General features: G+C 37.6%; 1 protein-coding gene across 1 annotated transcript; it reads left to right on the top strand.

The window, feature by feature from the left end:
• Nucleotides 1–6,803: 6,803 nt before the first annotated feature.
• Nucleotides 6,804–19,616, top strand: LOC121387848. The gene is made up of 6 exons (XM_041519076.1): nt 6,804–6,853; nt 9,297–9,424; nt 10,598–11,680; nt 12,475–12,585; nt 13,308–13,340; nt 14,533–19,616. Exons 2-6 carry the CDS (start codon nt 9,343–9,345, stop codon nt 19,038–19,040), a joined length of 5,817 nt encoding a protein of 1,938 aa, XP_041375010.1. The 5' UTR covers nt 6,804–6,853; nt 9,297–9,342; the 3' UTR covers nt 19,041–19,616.
• Nucleotides 19,617–20,173: the final 557 nt, after the last annotated feature.

Here is a 20,173-nt window from a genome sequence, read left to right as displayed (position 1 = left end):
CAAAATAAAAAATATGTAATCTATATATATCTAAGCCAAAGAAGCGGCGATTTAACACATTTGCTAGTAGGACTGTATACAAACAACCCATAAATACATTAGCATGCCTAGGGTCCATTCTTATTAAAGTGCCTTGTATTTGAAGTAAGTTTGGCCATTAAGTTAAAAATAATTCAGTTCTAATAATGTTACAACTAGTCATTATTTTAATGGGTATTTTGGAGTTGAAACTATCACCAGTTAGTGTCCATTCTAGTGCTTCGATTCCTTCGTTGTGGGGAACGTTGTGTATAAAGTTGAAATGTCTATAGTTACGAGGAATGTTTCTTTTGATACGTTTGGTATATTTCACGGTATTGTAAGAAATTCCCGATGCGACACGTACCTATGGGTCTAATGTTACTACATATGGCTTCGTAAGGTCATCTATAAAGACACGAGACGCGAGATAATTACAATTATACCTGGATGTGATTGTGCTGATGTCTAAGAGAGGGATCTTTATTAACCGTTTTATGTACTTTGGGAATAATGCAAACTTTTGGACCCTGAGGTTTCTCGTGCTTTAAACATTTCAATATCTCCTCGATAATTTCGTGATCTTTACGCATTTGATGTATCAGTTTGCTAACATTTTTACATGAGCCTCGATTAAGTCCGTTGCTGTTGTTTTGTGTGTGTGTGTGTGGTGGGGGTTTTGTTATTTTTTGTAGAAACGCTTGTCTGGTAGCTGTCTGTTAACTTCTTCCATGATGACTGATCCTTATATTGTTTAATAAGAATGTTTCTTATGTATTTTATGTCATTTTATTATTATTATTATTATTATTATTATATATATATATATATATATATATATATATATATATATATATATATATATATATGCCTGTATTTTACTATGGAAATGTGATTTTTTATTTTTTATTATCTCATACCTCCACAAGGAGTGGTCTTTATATTGTTTCTTAAGAATGTTACTCGTATATTTTACTATGTATATATTAGCTGAGACTATAATAAAATGTATGTATATCTGTAACTGTCTTTGTCCATACTTTTAACGGTGGAACATTTGTCGGTTTTTTATGACTATTGAATCATCCATTATTAATTTACTTAGTGCCTTTCTTTCATTTTTGATATAACACAACACGCACGTGCAGTTGCACAAAACATACTAGCTGTCAGCCGATCAAACACGCTGACACATTGCTAGACTCAAGTTAGAAGGCATTAAGACGTTTCTTCAGAAGAAACTTCTAACCGATTTAGACGGCACTTCATAGGTTCGTTACTTGATATGGGTGGGGCAAGCGTCATTGCGTGTTCGCGCCAGTTGACGTCATTCGTACAGCTCTTGGCAATGATGTCTGGCCAATTGTGTCGAAGTAATTTGGATCACGTGACTTGTTATTAAGACGGCTTTTTGGTGTGTCTTCACGATTAAGACGATCGAAATGTTGATATCCGATTGGTTGAGTGGAGAGAAACCGAGAAAATGCCGTCTTAAAGGAAAATACTATAAATTGTCTGCGATATAGATATAGGATTCCGAACAAATAACTACGTATTTTACATGGATTACATCTATTGTTACGAGCAGATGATGGAAATGCATAGTCAGAGGTTTTCTTGTCAGCCTATGATGCTCGAAAGTCTTCATTGTTTTTTGGGGGCTTTTTTGTTGTTTTGTTTGGGGTTGTTTTTTTGTTTGTATTTTTTTTGGGGGGTGGGCGGTAAATGCGAAGATTTGCTCCAGCACTGGGGGTGGGGGAAGTGTAGTTGACCCCCTGACCCCTGTATCGTACGCTTATATTGGAGAAGATGCTATTCATACACCTATGGATAAATGTGATTTCTCAAAGTCCGGTCGTGTAGTTGAAATCCTGGGCAACAAAATTACAACTCTTATATGTCATAACTTTGAACATGTCTACCGGCCTCGGTGGCGTCGTGGTTAGGTCATCGGTCTACAGGCTGGTAGGTACTGGGTTCGTATCCCAGTCGAGGCATGGGATTTTTAATCCAAATACCGACTCCAAACCCTGAGTGAGTGCTCCGCAAGGCTCAATGGGTAGGTGTAAATCACTTGCACCGACCAGTGATCCATAACTGGTTCAAGCACAGGCACAGACACAGACACACACAGACAGACCCACACACACACACAGACACACGCACACACACACACAAACACAGATAGACACACACACAGACACACTCGCACAGAGACACGCACACACAGACACACACACAGACACACACACAGAGACACGCGCAAACACAGAGAGACATACACAGACACATACACATAGAGACACACACACAGACACACACACATACTGACACACTCGCACTGACACACTCGCACAGAGACAAACGCACAGAGACACACACACAAACACTTACACACACACACACATTGATAAACACACGCGCGTGCGTACACACAGAGACACACACACACACACACACATACACACAAACACACAGACACACACACAACCACACAGACAAATTCACACATAAACACAACCACACACACAGACACACATACAAATAGACACACACATACATACACACACATACATACATACATACACAAAGACACACACACACAGACGCACACACACATACACACAAATACACACACGCACAGACACACATACATGCACCAACACACACACATACAGACACATTGACACAAACACACACCTACAGACACACTGACACAAACACACACACAAACACACACACATACATACACAGAAACACGAACACACACAGAGAGACACATACACAAACACATACACACAGAGAGAGACATACACAGACAAACACACACACAGACACACAGACACACACACGGAGAGACACACATAGATACACATACATACACACAGACACAGACACACACACACACACACAAAGACACACAGATATACACACGCACAGACACAGACACACATACATGCACCGACACACACACATACAGACACACTGACATAAACACACACACAAACACACACACACGCACACACAGAGAGACACACACAGATACATACACACAGAGAGAGGCATACACAAACACACACAAACACACAGACAGAGAGACACACACAATACACACAATACACACAAACACACACACACAAACAGACACACACACAAACACACAGAGACACGCACATACACATACACACTCACACACAGACATACAAACACATACAGACACACACACATACACACACACGACACATAACACACACCGACACATACACGCGCACACGCACACATACGCACACAGCACACACACAACACACGCCGACATACACACACACACACACACACACACACACGCAGACACACACACCGACACATACACACACCACCCTCCCCTCGTCCGCCGCTTCCTAAGTGCCAGCAAGCGTTGCCGGTGTAAACGGAATGCAAGTCCATAGGAACAGTTGTCGGCTCGGACTTAATCTCCTAGGAATGCATGTCCAAGGTCTAATATACCTAGGAATGCAAGTCCTAGGACTTACGTTCCTTAGGAATACTGGTCTGACTGCTAAGATATCAAGTCCGGGCCGGACATGCATTCCTGGACAATCAAAATTTAAGTCCGGTTGTACACATAAAAATTAAATTATAAATGTAAACAAAACGAAAAACAATTTCCTTTTTGGTTTATTTAATTAACTTAGGATACTAGCGCCTCTCTTTATTTAAGTATTTTCTATGTAATCCAATATTTTCCATTTATATCATTTGCAAGAGTTTGTACACATTGTGTTGACCTTATTACATGAGCAGAACCAATTAGGTATTTATTCATTGCGTATTGTTCCAACTAACACATTTTTCAACATTTAAAAGTAACTCAAAAACATTTTCCATAATTCGAAGTATATTAAAATTTTGTCCTCGCAAATAAGTATAACTTGCCCATATGATATACCAACACAATTATATGTTAGACATTATGCACTGGTATTTGATAATAATAATAATAATAATAATAATAATAATAATAATAATAATTTAACTATAAAAATGTGATATTTGCGTTATATAAATTGTCTTGTTATTATATAATGTTAAGTTTGTGCCTTTTTGTTAATAATGCTGCACATTATGTGTACATAGGGTTTGGGGTGGGGTGGTGTGTTCTAAACACCCCTCTTCAAAGCAAATTTCTACTTGCCACAGTTTAGACCTCAACCTGCATAACTTACTGAACATGTGCCTGCTTTGTCAATTTTGCTAATTTTTAAAAATTAATTTGGTCTAACATAACATTTAAGACATATCAGACTCTAGTCTTTATGATATCTTTGTCCCTACAAACCATACCATCGACAAAAAAAATATGTTAAATGGTTTTCATTAATGTTTATTAATTAATAGAAATATTAATGACTGAGAGTGGGTTTTAGCAGCTCAGTGGGCTACTACACCGACTAAATCAAAACAGTAACATCTGAACAATTATCATACTGTCAATAATGTGCACACACAATTTACAAAGATCCTTTTAAACAGACGAACTACTCATGAGACTTTTAGACCTGACAGTTTTGGTTGCAATAGGCATTCAGGCTCCCTGTTTTTGGGAGAAGGGGTGGGGGATGCATGCTGATTTTTATTGCCCGAATGAAACGAAAATGTCCGAATCTGGAACACAACGTATATTTATATTCGCATTACTACCAAGACGCTATATAGGATTCCAAACAAATCAGTCTGCATTTTTACATGGATTACAACTAATATTGTGAGGAAAATGATGGAAATGCATGGTGGAGATTTTAGGCCAGCTCATGTTGCCCGAACGTGTCCATTGCCCCCCCCCCCCCCCCCACCACCACCACCACCACCACCACTGGGGGAGTGACCAATCCCTACCCGCCACCAACTCCACCCAGTCTCGAACGCTTATGATGTTTCTAACGGCCAGGTATAATAATACAGACCCTTTCTCCAACTCATCGTTTTTGCTCTTTATGGTGCAAATTGCCGTAAGGCAGTCAGTGATAATTAATTTCAAGTGTTTTGATGCTATTTTTAATTGTTCATCAATAAAAGTCACATTTTCATGCTTATTATTCCTGTTATTTTATATTGAAGTAACTGGTCATTATAGTACTAGTTATAAGTACTAACTACTAGAACTAAGTACAGTTTTCAAAGTTTTATTTAAGGGATTTTCAGGAATCATATATATGTAATAAGCAAAATATCGGAAATAAATTCCAGAGAACTAGGTACACTAGGATTGAAAGTTCTGTAGACTAGGAGTACCAGGAATAAAAGTCCCACGGACTTACATTCCTCGGAATGTACGTCCCACAGACTTAAATGCCTAGGAATACAAGTCCCACAGACTAGGATTCCGAGGAATGGAAGTCCGATCGGACAAAGATTAAGAAAATCACACTTAATCAGATTGTGACTTACCGTCAAAATATAAACTTACAAAACATGTTATTAAAAACTATGTTGGTGTATATAGAAATTGTCTTTTGCTGTTCACCAAATGTTAAGTTTTTTGGAGTTACCAGTTTTCATGTACATATTTTAAAAACAATTTTGGGCTACATACTGGGGTGGGGTATATTTCTTCGTGTTGAAGACATGGACATGGCCTACTTTATATATGTAGTTGCATTATACACTTTCGTCCTACTTCAGTATGTTAAGAAAAATTCACTCACGTGTCTGATCCATAAGTCTATGACATAAAAAAAAATTAAGTTGATACTCAAACTTAAAAATATTTTTTGAAATGGAGATTTGAACCCAAAATAAACTTAAGAGACTCGTACATTTATCCATCACACTACGAGGGAAGGCCGCCAAATACTCACTTTTTTCTCGTGTCTTTCTGGCAGCTCGTGCAAATTGCAGACTATAATACACGGACATCTAATTTCTGTCACTGCTGTAGAAGGAATTTAAGTCCGGTAGGAATACAAGTCCTAGGATAGGAACAACTTATAAATAAACCAGAAATGAAGGTCCGGGTAGGACTATGGTTCCTAAGCTGTGGAGATCCGATAGGACTACTGTTCCTAGGAAGCGAGGTCCTACAGACCTCGGTTCCCACGGACTTGCGTTCCTTTTACACCGTGTAATAGGTTCAAATTACCCGCCGGTTCAGGTTACCCACCCCCCCCCCCCCCCCCGTAGTTTCAAATTACCCCCACCCAACAACCAGTAAATGTTCACAAATAGGGTAAAAATAATTACATCGAAACGTTGATATATATATTAAGTATTCCTATAAAATATGAAAATTCATATTACACGAACACATATTTTGCATAAAAAGTATGGAAACCTAGATAGAGTGGATATCAGAATTTACGTTTAAGCAAATATTTCGAGAATACAAACCCAAATGTGACATCTTACATTGTACACGATGAGTGATAGATGTGATAGATAGCTTGATAGATGTGATGGATGGATGTCGTCGATGGATGTGATGGATGTGATGGATGGATGCGATGGATGGATGTGGTCAGGCTACCCGCGGGGGTCGTTTGAAACTAAGGGGTGGGGGTAATCTGAACCTAGGTTCAAACAACCCCCGGTAATCTGAAACTAGGTTCAAACAACCCCCGGTAATCTGAAACTAGGTTCAAATTACCGGGGAGTAACTTGAATACGGGAGGAATTTGAAACTGGGACACTGGACGTGCTTTTATTTGATAAACGCAAATCTATTATAAAGCCTGAGTTCACGGATCACATTCTCTAGCAAAGGGGCATAATCATTATCGTTACAGGTACTTGTCGACAACTGTCACTGGTAGGAATAAAGATTCTCGAAAAAGGCACCAAGGTAAAAAAAAATATATATCCAATGAGTTTGATAATATGTAAATAACAAAATCAATTGAGTAGTCACATGACAGATTTTCTTATTGTATTCAACGCTATGATATATTAACTTTTAGGACATATGATATGCTCGATACGAATTGTCGGAACGCGGAAGTAATGAAAGTTGACTTTAAAAGCGTAACTGTTAGCCATTCTCCCATTTACCATATCATATTATGTTATTAGGTAACTCGATAGAGAAGCACCTGTTTTCTGTACACCCACCTCGCCGTTCCATCTAAATAGTTACTTTACTAAGTATTATACTTTTTATATTATGTCAGGTTAACTTGGTGACTAAAGGTGCGCCAAAACCATACAATTTATACTAACGATTTGCATATACGAGCAAGTGTTTACGTGAAAACACTCAAATGGTAATGAGTGTAATCGCATTTCATGTTATGAATACAGGGCCATAATAAAATAAATATCAAATTAGATCCGGGTTTTGGGTATGTTTGTTTGTTGGGGTTTTTTTGGGGGGTGAAGGGGGAATGGGGTGGGGGTGAAATTTTATTCTACATTTTCAGGACATTGTCGCACATAGAACACCATACATCATGTTTAAGGGACCAAACCAAAAAAAGTAAGAATAAAAAATTAATTTTTTTTTTTTTTAAATGGGGCCGCCCTTGGTGCGAGAGGGGATTTAAATCTAGTATTTATTTTAGAGTGGTCTTAACAGAATAAAATTATATTTAATTTGTGCTCTGTTTCCTACTAATTATCATCAGTGGTCAATCACTGGAATCCCTCGGCAGATTGTTATACCAAGTTGCACAGTGAGAACGCACCTTACAAATAAAATATTCAATTCCCACATATATTCCATTTCCTGTCATTGGCATCCAATAGTCAGTAACTAATAAATCGATATACTCTAGTGGTACCGTTTAACAAAAAACTTAAACAAACTTTCACTTTGTTATTAGAGCTTCGTTGTAAGTCACACGGTGATAACGCGCCTTTAATAATCAGGTCAACATGACCTGTTTGATTATCCGGTTATAAAAATCCTACATGTCATATGAGAAACTCAACAAAACCAAAATGATTGGATGATGGAAACTTCTTTTTTTCTTTTTTTTCTTTTGTGGGGGGGGGGGGGGGGGGGGGGGGGGATTATTTATCAATTGTTCGACACATTTATGATTTAATAAGAATTAAAAATTTAGTTCCGTTTTTGTTTTACATCTTTAAACTCAGTCTTTACGTGATAATTGTTCTCTCGTGACAACAGCATATTAATTAATAATTTTTGTTTAATAATTAATGGAAAATAAATTATATTTTATAAATATATAAAACCACACACACACACACACACACACACACAAACACACACACTATCAGAACTTGATAATTATTAATATTAATGATCTTACATCCATGATCGTATATTATTTCTTTTATCAAATTAATTTAAAATTTATTATTTATTTATTTATTCTATTTTATTTTATCATTCATTAAAGGCTTTTGTAGGACATATCGCTGGCATTATAATTTGCAATATCTCCTGCGATATTCTCCGCAGGAGATTTCGCTTCTTATAAACTTGATTGTTGAAATTTTAATCAGCGTCACCCCCACCCCCGCTTATCTTTTTTTTTCAATGCTATATTTGTAGTTATAGTTACTGTCAAAAGTTTATACTCAGGGGCGTAGTGTGGTCGGGACATCAGGGATGAGGCGAATATGAATATGAACATAGTTGACCGTTTTGCCTACATTTTCCTTAACACCTATATTAAAGGCCTAATATTTTCCGGTAAAAATTGATTCAGCCTAGTGGTGGCGGTGGCAGGTGTGTCATCTGAACCACTAAACCCATAGCCTATGTCTCTGCTACTAGTTGAATATTGGTAAATACGTCCCTGTTACAAGATGAATATTGGTAAATACGCCCCTGTTATTAGATGAACATTGGTAAATACGTCCCTGTTACTAGATGAATATTGGTAAATACATCCCTGTTACTAGATTAATATTGGTAAATACGCACCTGTTACTAGATTAATATTGGTAAATACGTCCCTGTTACTAGATTAATATTGGTAAATACGTCCCTGTTACTAGATTAACATTGGTAAATACGTCCCTGTTACTAAATGAATATTGGTAAATACGTCCCTGTTACTAGATTAATATTGGTAAATACGTCCCTGTTACTAGATTAATATTGGTAAATACGTCCCTGTTACTAGATTAACATTGGTAAATACGTCCCTGTTACTAAATGAATATTAGTAAATACGTCCCTGTTACAAGATTAATATTGGTAAATACGTCCCTTTTACTAGATTAACACTGGTAAATACGTCCCTGTTACTAGATAGATATTGGTAAATATGTTCCGGTAAATATATAGTGTATCTGATGTCATTTTTTGTTTTCAGTATCTTTCCTTTTTGTAATGTGGACAAGAAGACATATCCTTGCACCATGATTCTGGAATTGGTCATCATTCTTCAGTTTATAGTGCTTGGAGTCGTCTCCATAGTGTTCCTTATATACTGGAGGAATAGTAAGTGATTCATCAACCGTTATATACAGGGACGAATTCAAGGAATATTTTGTGGGGTGGACATTTTGAAAATTTTGAATTTGTGATTTTTTATTAAATTTAAATATTTTGAAATAGAAATTTAAACATTGAAATTTAAATATATCTTCTCCTACAGTCGTCACAAACAAATAGAGATATATTTTGGAAATTTTGAATTTGTAAATTTTTAATATATTTAAACATTTTAAGTAGAAATTGAAAATGTAAAAGTTTATCATCTCTTAGAATTTTGACTGGATAGATCTAAAACTTAGTATAAATAGTCTCAGGGGCAGTCTTCACAAACTAATATTTTGAAAATTTAAACTTTTTGAATATTTAATAAATTTAAAGATTTTAAATAGAAATTTAACTTGAAAGTTTAAAAGTTTATCTTCTCCTAACATTTGGCTGTGTAGTACGTAATCTCAAGGTCAATATTCACAAATTCATATTGAGATCTTTTGGAATTTCACCTTTTTAAGATATGTTTTTAATTTTAATAAAAATATAACATTGAACATTTTTATTAGTTCTGAAAGAAGTTATTATAATCAAGGAAAGTCTCCAAAAAGTAACAAAGATAACAAGTTTCATAAACGTTTATTATAACGTCTCGTTCCGGCTACGACTGGTATATCAAAGGCCGTGATATGTGCTATCCTGACTGGAATGGTGTATATAAAAGATCGCTTGTTACTAATGAAAACACAAATCGGGTTTCCTCTTTAAGACTCCGTCAAAATTACCAACTGTTTGACATCCAATAGCCGATGATTAATAAATCAGTGTGCTCTAGTGGTGTCGTTAAAATAAACTTTATAATAAAACGTTATTTTACAATTCTCACAATATGTCTCGTACTGTTTTAATTTGATAATTCATAAATTTGACACATGGATATTCTAAGGTGGTCTTTACAAATTTATAACTTATCTACTACTAACAAGATTGGAAATTAAATAGTGGAGCTATGTAGACCGATAGGCCACTGTTTTTATTTGGGTATAAATAAACAGAGTATTGGGTTTTGTTTTTGTTTTACTGAGTAGTAGTATGCTTTTCTGTTTGAATAATAAATTCCAAAACAAAACTGTTTGTTTTTTCTGTTTGTGTCTTGTTTTCATTTGTCTGCTGTTTTAATTTTCACAGGACAAGGATCTACTATACCTCTAGAAGCACCTTCGTATGATAATACTGATACATGTCAACACGAATCTGCCATTCAACATGATGTCAGTTCTGAAGAAGCTACCGGGAAAGAAAAAGTGTCACCAGCTGGATCTACTTTTGAGCTGAGGAAGCGAAAAGGAAATATTGACACCGCTGGCAATAATGACCCTCTGTCTCCAAAAGGAAATATCGACACCGCTGGCAAAGATGACTCTCTGTCTCGAAATGGAAATATCGACACCGCTGGCAATGATGACCCTCTGTCTCGAAAAGGAAATATCGACACAGAAGGCAGTGATGACTCTCCGTCTGGGGATTGTCGTGTTAAAGCGACAGATGGAAGTTTGCCAAAAGATGAAATGAAAGACGAAATGGTGTTATGTCCAACGTCAGATCAGCAAAATGTAGACACCTTAAAAGATGAACGTTCAACAAACATATTTACTGCTGCGTCAAGGCATTTAACAGATGGAATGAATGCGGGAGACGATTTAGACGGTGAGGTTCTTGGTGGCTCAGAAAGTGATGAGTCAAAACAAATGCAGAACATGGTGGCATCGCCTTCTGAAGAAGAAACTGCGTTTAAGATTGATGGCGACGGTGTTAATGTTAGTATCTGTGGTGTAAATACTGGCACTGATTTGCTTCAGCCAGACAAAGACGTACAGGTACTGAGCGGTCAATCTCAAAGAAGTTCAGTAGCAGATGATACAGAAGCAGAACGTAGGGATCTTGATACCAACAAAGAGAAGGTTGAACAACCGATTAAGGAATTAGACATCCAGACCAAAGGAAAGTTTTCCGGGATCGATCCAAGAACTATCTGTAGTGTTGATATTGTCGAGGAAGGTGCCGAATGTTATTCAACGTCAGTAAAACAAAATGAGGATTGTAACGTGCCATCTGAAAGTAGTTTTCCTTCTGGAGACTCAAAGCCTGTCCATAGAGATCATGATGTCTGCGCTGGTGATGCTGGTGATGCTGGACAAGTATATATGATAACAGAACAGGACACAGTTCAAGAAGTCAATAACACACAAAAATTAGTACAGTTTGAATCTGGTGAGTCATAATTGTGTTGGGTTTTGTAGTTTTGTTTCTTCTTCTATTGTCACCTTGTATGTGTGATATTAATATAGTTTCATTGTGACAACAAGAAACTACCATTACTCTCAATATCACTTCATCTCGCAATATACCCACTTGTTAGTGCACTACCCGGCATGCGCCAAGCGATAATTTATAACAATTTAGCTTAGAATAAAATATGTATGCTATTTATGGTAATTAGTGTTCACAAAACTGCAAATAATGATGATCATTATTCCAGCCTTCAAAATTGAGATCATCTTGCGAGGGTAATTTAGTACACTTATAGCAAAGTACATACCCGATAATGATACAAATGCCATCTCGGATCCCTTTTGCAAACGTCTTCTTTTTTTTTTTCTTTTTTTTTCTTTGTTGTTTTGTTTTTTTGCGGGGGTGTTTTTTTTTTTTTTGGTATTTTTGTTTTTTGCTTTGACACTACTGATTACCGTCGCAAATTTCAAGTGCTGCAATTCTACAACAACAAAAACCAACAACCACCACCACTATTTCACTTCAAATTAACCCACTTGATAAATTATATCTTCATCCATTGTTCACTTGAGGTGCTTGCGGTTCATTCGTCCGAGCCAGTGCATGACGACTGGTACATCAAATGTTGTGGTATGTGCTATCCTGTCTGGGTTTTCTCTAAGACCACGTATCAAACATACCAAATGTTTAGCATTCAGTAGCCGGTGATTAATTAATCAGAATGCTCTTGTGGTGTCGTTAAACAATTAAACTGTTGTGTCATTAATTTGTAGCTGAAAACCAGCCTGGACTGATGTCGTTTGGGGGACTGAACTTTGGGGGAAATGCTGTAGCACTCGGTGACACGGGGATGCAACCAGATATGCGTTCAATCAAACAGCCAAGTAAGTATTTAATGTTATCGGAAATCAAGTGATATTTTTCCTGTAAATCTGGACGACAGCATTAGGTTCAGATCTGTGACTGTGCAAAATGAGTCCAATGAACGTCGTGAGATAGTCGTTATGTAGCATGCTATGCAATAACAGGCGCGTGTGTATGGGGAGGGTTTGAGGGGTCCTTAGCAAAAGTTCTATTTCTTTCAATACATTTTCCATGGGAGGATGTCTTGACCACACTGTAAACGACGTTGGCCATACGTAGACATCCCACCCACTACACCGTCTTCTTTCACTAACCACTAACCAACTAAGAACAACCCACTGTCCTGGACAGACATCCCAGACAGCTGAGTTGTGTGCCCTGGACAGCGTGCTTGAACCTTAATTGGATATAAGCACAAAAATAAGTTAAAATGAATGTGGTGGACTAATTAATCCGATTTTTATTGTAATGATATTGTAGTGATCAGCTAACTAATCTGATTTGATTGATAGGAGTGATGGCCTAATTAACCTGATTTTATTGTAAGGATATTGTAATTATGAGCTAGTTAATATGATTTGATGGTAGTGATAAGCCTAATTAATATAATTCGATAATAGTGGCATGGTAGTGATAGGCTTCTAAATATGATTTTATGATAGTGGTAGGCTAATTAATTTTTTTAATTTTTTTTTTAATTTTATTGTGGTGATGAGTTAAAGGCTTTCCCTATCTCTTTCAGAAGCCACGTCAGACAGGTTCACCAACATGAAACGTACGTCTTTATCATTGTAAATTATTATTTATTTAGAAATTGAAACCAAAGACATATTTAATTTTGAGATGATGCATTGTATACAAACACTTATTTGTTGAAATACAATTAAGATTTTCATGAAAAGGTTATTAAGACGTCAAAACATCACAAAGTATATATATATATATATATATATATATATATATATATATATATATATATATATATATATATATATATATATTCCACAGGAAACAGATGGAGTCATATATATATATATATATATATATATATATATATATATATATATATATATATATATATATATATATATATATCTCCTTTTCATTCTGTTGATCATACAGTTGTTTTTCTTTTCTTTTAGTTATTTTTATTGTTTGAATTTGCTGGTAAAACAAACGTCATCTTTCAAATTTAACTTCTGACCCAAGTCGCCCTTCAAGTTCTTTGGTGGTCATAAAACTTACTGTAATACTGAACTACCGGTTGTAATGTTTGCCCAATTAATTCACTACTATTATATAACCATTCCTCACAGCTAATACCTTACAATTTTGGCAATGGTAAATTCTTATTAGAGTTCCCCTACTTTTTTTAAAGAGTATATATGTTCCACAGGAAACAGATGGAATCGTGTGTGTGTGTGTGTGTGTGTGTGTGTGTGTGTGTGTGTGTGTGTGTGTGTGTGTGTGTGTGTGTGTGTGTGTGTGTGTGAGCGAGTGTGTTTGGACCCCATCCCTTCGCCTCATGATGCTTGGGTGCAAAGTGTCAGATTTATTATATAAGTCACACAGTATTCAACATCACATTATCATCATAGATCCATTTTAACACACCTGACTTGCTGCTCGATTATGATGTCCTAGATGTCAACGCCACAGCACCCACTGCAGTTAACACTTATCGAAATCAGTTTTTATGCATAATGTATATGTTACTGTGTCAGAAGAAGCATTTTAGTTAGAGCAAACACAATGTTGTGTTCCAGGATATATAAGAAATATAATATTGCACTCTGTAAGTTAGATTATATCTATCTTACAACTGGTTGTTGAAAACCATACGCAACTCACTTGTTCACTAGATACTAGCCTATTTTGAAGCAATTTCTCGAGAAGATTATTCCTAATAGTCACTCATTTAGTATTCTCTATTTATGCACGTTTCTAATGTTTTTTTGTTTTTAAAGGAACTGCATCTGATCAAATAAGGGAAGTTAAACCTGATATCTACGTTCCAACCAGAGCATGTATGCTGGCTGAGGAAGTTTTGTTAAACTTCGGTGTGGTGGTCTTGATAGGAAGTCCAGGATCTGGGAAGACGACTATTGGTCTGAGTCTGATGGGACGAATTGTTGATCTTCAGAAGCGACAGCCTCTTGTCCTGACTCATCACTCACAGTTTGAAGACATCGTGACTCCCAAGGATGCGGTGAATGTCAAGCGAGAGCAGAAACTCGTTGTACTGCTTGATGATATTTATGGAAAGAGCAATCTTGTGACTGAATTTCAACGATCGTGGGAAACGAAATTTGATAAGGTGTGGTCCCTAGTTCAGTCTGGCTTCATCAAGCTCATAATTACATTTAGAACACAGACGTTTTTAGACTGTGAAGAAAGCTTGAATGCGTACGCAGCCTTTAGTAAGGTTCACCAAATTGATTTACATGGTCCTGGCCTGTGCTTGACAAATGACGAGAAGTTAAATATTCTCAAGCGACATCTTAAACATGCATGGATACCAATGTCAGATGAAGATGAGGAGACCGCTGTAAATCATACATTTACCGAGTTGGGATTCCCCCAGTGTTGTAGGTTCTATGTAAATTCTTTGGAAGCACAGAAACGGGGTGTTGAATTCTTCAAAAGGCCTATTGAATATCTAAAGGATCACTTTAATAAATTAAAATCAGACAGATCAGAGCAATGCCAGTATCAGTACCTCGTTCTCTTGATCGTGATGTTTAAGCAGGGAATGTTGACATATGACTCACTCGATCCATTTGAAGATCAGACTGAGACAATTTATCTAAGGGATAAACTTAAGCATGTCTGTAAAATAAACTGTGATGTCTCACTTGGGCAGATAAAATCATCTGCTAACTCGCTCTGTGGACTTTACTTGGAGCGCAATGACAAGACGAGGGCATATTCCTTTATTCACCAGTCGGTGTTTGACACTTTGTTTCTGCAGTTTTCGTCAGAGTACCCTAAACAAGGAATCAAGATATGTTCTGTTACGATGCTTCTACAGTACATCACCACACCAGGTGTGCCGAAGAAAGGTGATGTGGTGATGGTGGTAAATGAAAACAACTATTCAGTTCTTGCACAAAGGTTTACAGACTTGTTGAAGACCAGTAGGGCTAGAAGTATTCTTTCACACCAGTCATTCAAGGATGAACAATTTGTAGAGTATCTGATAAACAAATTCTGGAAATCTGTCGTACCAACTGACATTCTGTCTCAGAAACTTGACCATCATGACCATGTAACTGAGGTCGTGTTTAATGAGCTGAACCTGAGCAACATGTGGAGAGACGCTGAAAAGCAAAATGGATATTTCCCAGATTTCAAAGCACACGAGTCAGTAACAGTTCAGCAGACGTTTATCTTCTCATCAACAACAGTGTCATGTGTAGCTGTCACTGAAGGATTGCACACACTCTCCACATACTTTGTGAATGGCATCTGCCAGTTACAAGACGGCGTGGCTGAACGTAAGCAGGAGGTATTCAATGCTTCTTGTCTCATGGGAAATACTGAAATCATTAACCTTTTGCTAAATTCTGGTGTCATTCCAACTATGGCGGCATTCACTGCTGTGGCAGCATCAAGCCTAGATGATAGCCCAATGTTTGAAAAGTTGTTAACGTTCAATACAAACGTAGAACTGAGCATACAGGATTTGGAATCCATGTTGGCTGTAGCACTCGAGAAAGGAAATGGAAACATAGCAAATCTGTTGATTGATAAAATAAGCAAAATGGATTCCAGTCACCCTATCCTGGAAAGGGCTTTAAAACAACTGCTGCTGCAGTGTCATGGGGGATGGAGACATTCAGATTTATGCAGATATCGCTATCATAAGTTTCCGACTAGCGTTACTGTTGGAGCAGAAGGTCTGTTTAAGCAGTCATCCAAATATATATCAGGAATGAATCCTAGACTATGTGTATTCTTGGCAGCTGCGTTTGATGACGTGGGTATTCTTAAAGAAATCATCAACACAGATTCAACCTGTCTGAGTGTGTTAAGTGGAAATGAAACTCTTTTGCATACAGCTTCACGTTATGGATGCCCCGATTCAGTGAAATATTTGATAGATCTTGGACTTCAAATCAATGATACCAACATAAAGAAGAAAACGGCACTGCATTTGGCTGCAGAACACAATGCATCCAATGTGGTCGAATGTCTTCTGTTGGAAGGAGCAGATCCTAATTCTCTAGATGAAGACGAGAACACTCCTCTACATTTGGCCAGCCGTGCCAATTCCTTACAGTCAGCTATAAAATTAGTCGAAATGGGATCTAAAGTGAACATGGTAAATGAGGCTGGGGACTCCCCGCTTCATATTGCTTGTAAATGCAATTCTTTGGCATTCATAAAATATCTGGTAGAAGAGGAATCCAAAGTAGATTTGAAAAACAATAAAGGTATGACACCATTTCACATGGCAGTACATTACAACAAAGCTGATGTTATACAATATCTTGTACTGTGTAGATCAGATTTGAAAGGACCATGTCCTATTTCATATGAAAGCTTTAACAGGTACCCTCTCCCGGGATGTTTTGATGTTGCACAGTTTCTTTTTAATAAACGAGTCGATCAAGCATCAGATTTGTTTGCAATTCTGCTGCACAGGGCTACACGTGTTGGCAACATCATGTCCATTAGGTTTTTGTTGGAGAAAGGTGTGAAGCCAGACACTTTAGACATGGAAGGTAAATCTCCACTTCATTCAGCCTTGAGGCTAGGCGATGGACCAGTGATAAAGTTATTGCTAAAATACAAGGCTTCGGTGAATATTTCAGACAAAAACATGCAAACTCCGTTACACGATGCCTGTCTTTTTGCTGATTCTCTGACAGTAAAGGTCTTGTTGGATCATGGAGCTAAAACTGAACTAAAGAATAAACGTGGATTAACTCCGCTCCAGTATGCAGGAATGTCGTGTGATAAAAAAAAGCTTTGGATACTTTTAAAAGGAGGTGCTGACATTAACAGCCAAGACAACGGTGGATTTACAGTTTTATATAGAGCTGCTTTAAATGGATTTATTGATGCTGCAGAAGTCTTGATCAGCCTAAAGGCAGATGTAAACAGACCAGATAGGAATGGACAAACAGCAGTGATGAACGCATCACTGTGTGGCCGTGAAGCCCTGGTAAAACTGTTGGTTGCAGCTGGTGCTGACATTAACAAACAGGATAACTCACAGCAGACTTCGCTGCATTTGGCAGCAATTACTGGACAGACAAACACAATACCACTTATGCTACATTTCAAAGCAGATCCGTATCTTCTGGACTGTAATGGATTAACATGCATGCACCATGCAGCTACATTTCAGAGGCATGATGCCCTCCGCGTTTTACTGGATAATGGCATGGATCCAAACTGTGTTGATGCAAACAATCAGACTCCCATTTTCAAGGCTTGCTCATTGGGACAAGAACAAAATATTCGTCTCTTACTAGAGAGGGGTGCTTCACTGGCGTGGAAAGACAAGACCGGAGAAACTCCTCTTCATCCAGCAACAGTATGTGGGCAAGTGCGCTTGATAAAACTTTTGTTGGAGGCAGGTGCAGATATTGACAGTGAAGACAATAAAAACAATACACCCTTGATTATTGCCTCTTCACTTGGCAAGCTGGAGAGAGTAAATATTTTACTGGAAAATGGTGCAAATCCTAACCATGGAGATGGAGAAATTACAGCAATTCATGTCGCTGCAGGACTTCATTTTCCAGACATTTTACAGCATCTTCTGGACAAAGGAGGAAGCACTAATGTTGTCTCGAGTTTGGGAAACACTCCACTTCATTCTGCTGTTCGTAAGAGTTTGCAACGTGATACCGGGAGAATGTTTTGTCCAACAGATCCAAAACTGTTATCACTGATGCAGTCCCTTAGTGCTTTATCCAGTGATGTATCATCACTGTCCAATGAAGCAGTAACTGGAAGTCATACAACTGGGAATGTATGCTTTATAAAGAATCCTCTTTCAGACTGGATCCCATCATTACGGTCAATAAGCGTCCCACCTTCTGATAACAAGCCAGCAACAACCAACGTCGTGGATATGCTACTACAAAATGGGTGTTGCATCAACGCCCATAACAATGCAGGACAGACAGCATTGCATGTTTGTGTTGAATATGATCAGCTAGAAAATCTACAGATGTTATTAGAGAGAGGTGCTGATATAGCAGCTGTAGACAAGGAAGGTAACTCTGTGCTGCATGAGGCTGTGGCCCGAGCACAGGTGACGACTGTGGAGATGCTGTTAAATGCGGGTTCTGTTGACGTACCAAACATTGATGGGAAAACAGCATGTGATCTCGCGAACAGTAAAATTGCGAGCGCTGATGATCTAGTTGCGTCCGCTGCTGCCGGTTATGCTGCTGCTGCAGCTGATGATGATGATATGATGATGAAGTATGTCCAGATAATTTCATTACTCTCATAAACTTGAAACATGTAGGTTATTACCGAGTTTCGATACCTGAGGTGCACAGCTGCAAATGTTAGTGTTAAAAAAGAACATAAAAAGGAGAGAGAACTAAAACATCTAACTCGGACATGTACATGCTCGTGTCTGTGAACAAAACGGGCGGGATGTAGTCCAGTGGTAAAGCGATCACTTGATTGATGCGCACTCGTTTTAGGATCGTTCTAACCAGTGAATCGCGACTGGTATATAAAAGGCAATGGTATGTGCTATCCTGTATGTGGGATGGTGCATATAACATTAAATACCCTTTCTACTATTAAAAACAAAATGTAGAGTGTTTCCTATCTAACACTACGTGTCAGAATTACCAAATGTTTGATATCCAATAGCCGATTATTAATAAACCAATGTGCTTAGTGGTGTCGTTAAATAAAATAAAACTTCTATTAACAAAGCAGATACCAAATGAAGTTTTGATAAAATAAAAATAAATGGGTTTTTTAACGACACCACTGGAGCACATTGATTAATTAATCATCGGCTATTGGATGACAAATATTTGGTAATTCTGATTCATAGTCATCAGGAAGCCTGCTACATTTTCCCTACTGCAGAACGTTTTTTTATATACACTTTCTCACAGACAGAAAAGCACATACCACGTCCTCTGTCCAGTTGTGGTGCACTGGTTGGAACAAGAGAAAAAACAATTGGCTGAATGGATCCACCGAGGCGGTTCGATCCTGGGACGCAAGCACGTCAATCGAGCACTCAACCGACTGAGCTAAATCCCGCCCCACGTTTTCATAATGTCGTAAAGGTATTCTTCAATGAGTTTTGGTCAATTGTTTGATCTATAAGACAGTCATTTCCCAGGCTGATATGCTGTTACTCCCTCGCCTTAAGGAGGACTGCCATGCACAAGACTGCAATGCCATATTTTGACCTCGAGCCAGTTTCAAAAAACATAATAGTATGTTATGTTTATCAATCCCACATTTACAAGTATCTGTATCTGTTACATGCAGAAACTGCTGTCTAGAAGGAAATATTGTAACTTTACGTTTACATTTACAAGTATTCAGAAAGAAAGTTATGTCCAGAAGCCAGTTACACAAACAGTATAGCCAGTGGTCGGTTTAACATTC

Source organism: Gigantopelta aegis, chromosome 13 (assembly GCF_016097555.1).
Source record: "Gigantopelta aegis isolate Gae_Host chromosome 13, Gae_host_genome, whole genome shotgun sequence".
In the NCBI taxonomy this organism is placed as follows: domain Eukaryota; kingdom Metazoa; phylum Mollusca; class Gastropoda; order Neomphalida; family Peltospiridae; genus Gigantopelta; species Gigantopelta aegis.
The sequence above is the reverse complement of the archived record's forward strand: the minus strand, read 5'-3'. Positions and strand labels throughout refer to the sequence as shown.

Bases quoted from the DNA above. Each gene is read 5' to 3' on its own strand.
- LOC121387848 (XM_041519076.1), top strand. From the start codon at position 9,343: ATGATTCTGGAATTGGTCATCATTCTTCAGTTTATAGTGCTTGGAGTC. The intron at 11,681-12,474 runs GTGAGTCATAAT...ATTAATTTGTAG, and splicing joins ATTAGTACAGTTTGAATCTG to CTGAAAACCAGCCTGGACTG. The intron at 13,341-14,532 runs GTACGTCTTTAT...TTGTTTTTAAAG, and splicing joins CAGGTTCACCAACATGAAAC to GAACTGCATCTGATCAAATA.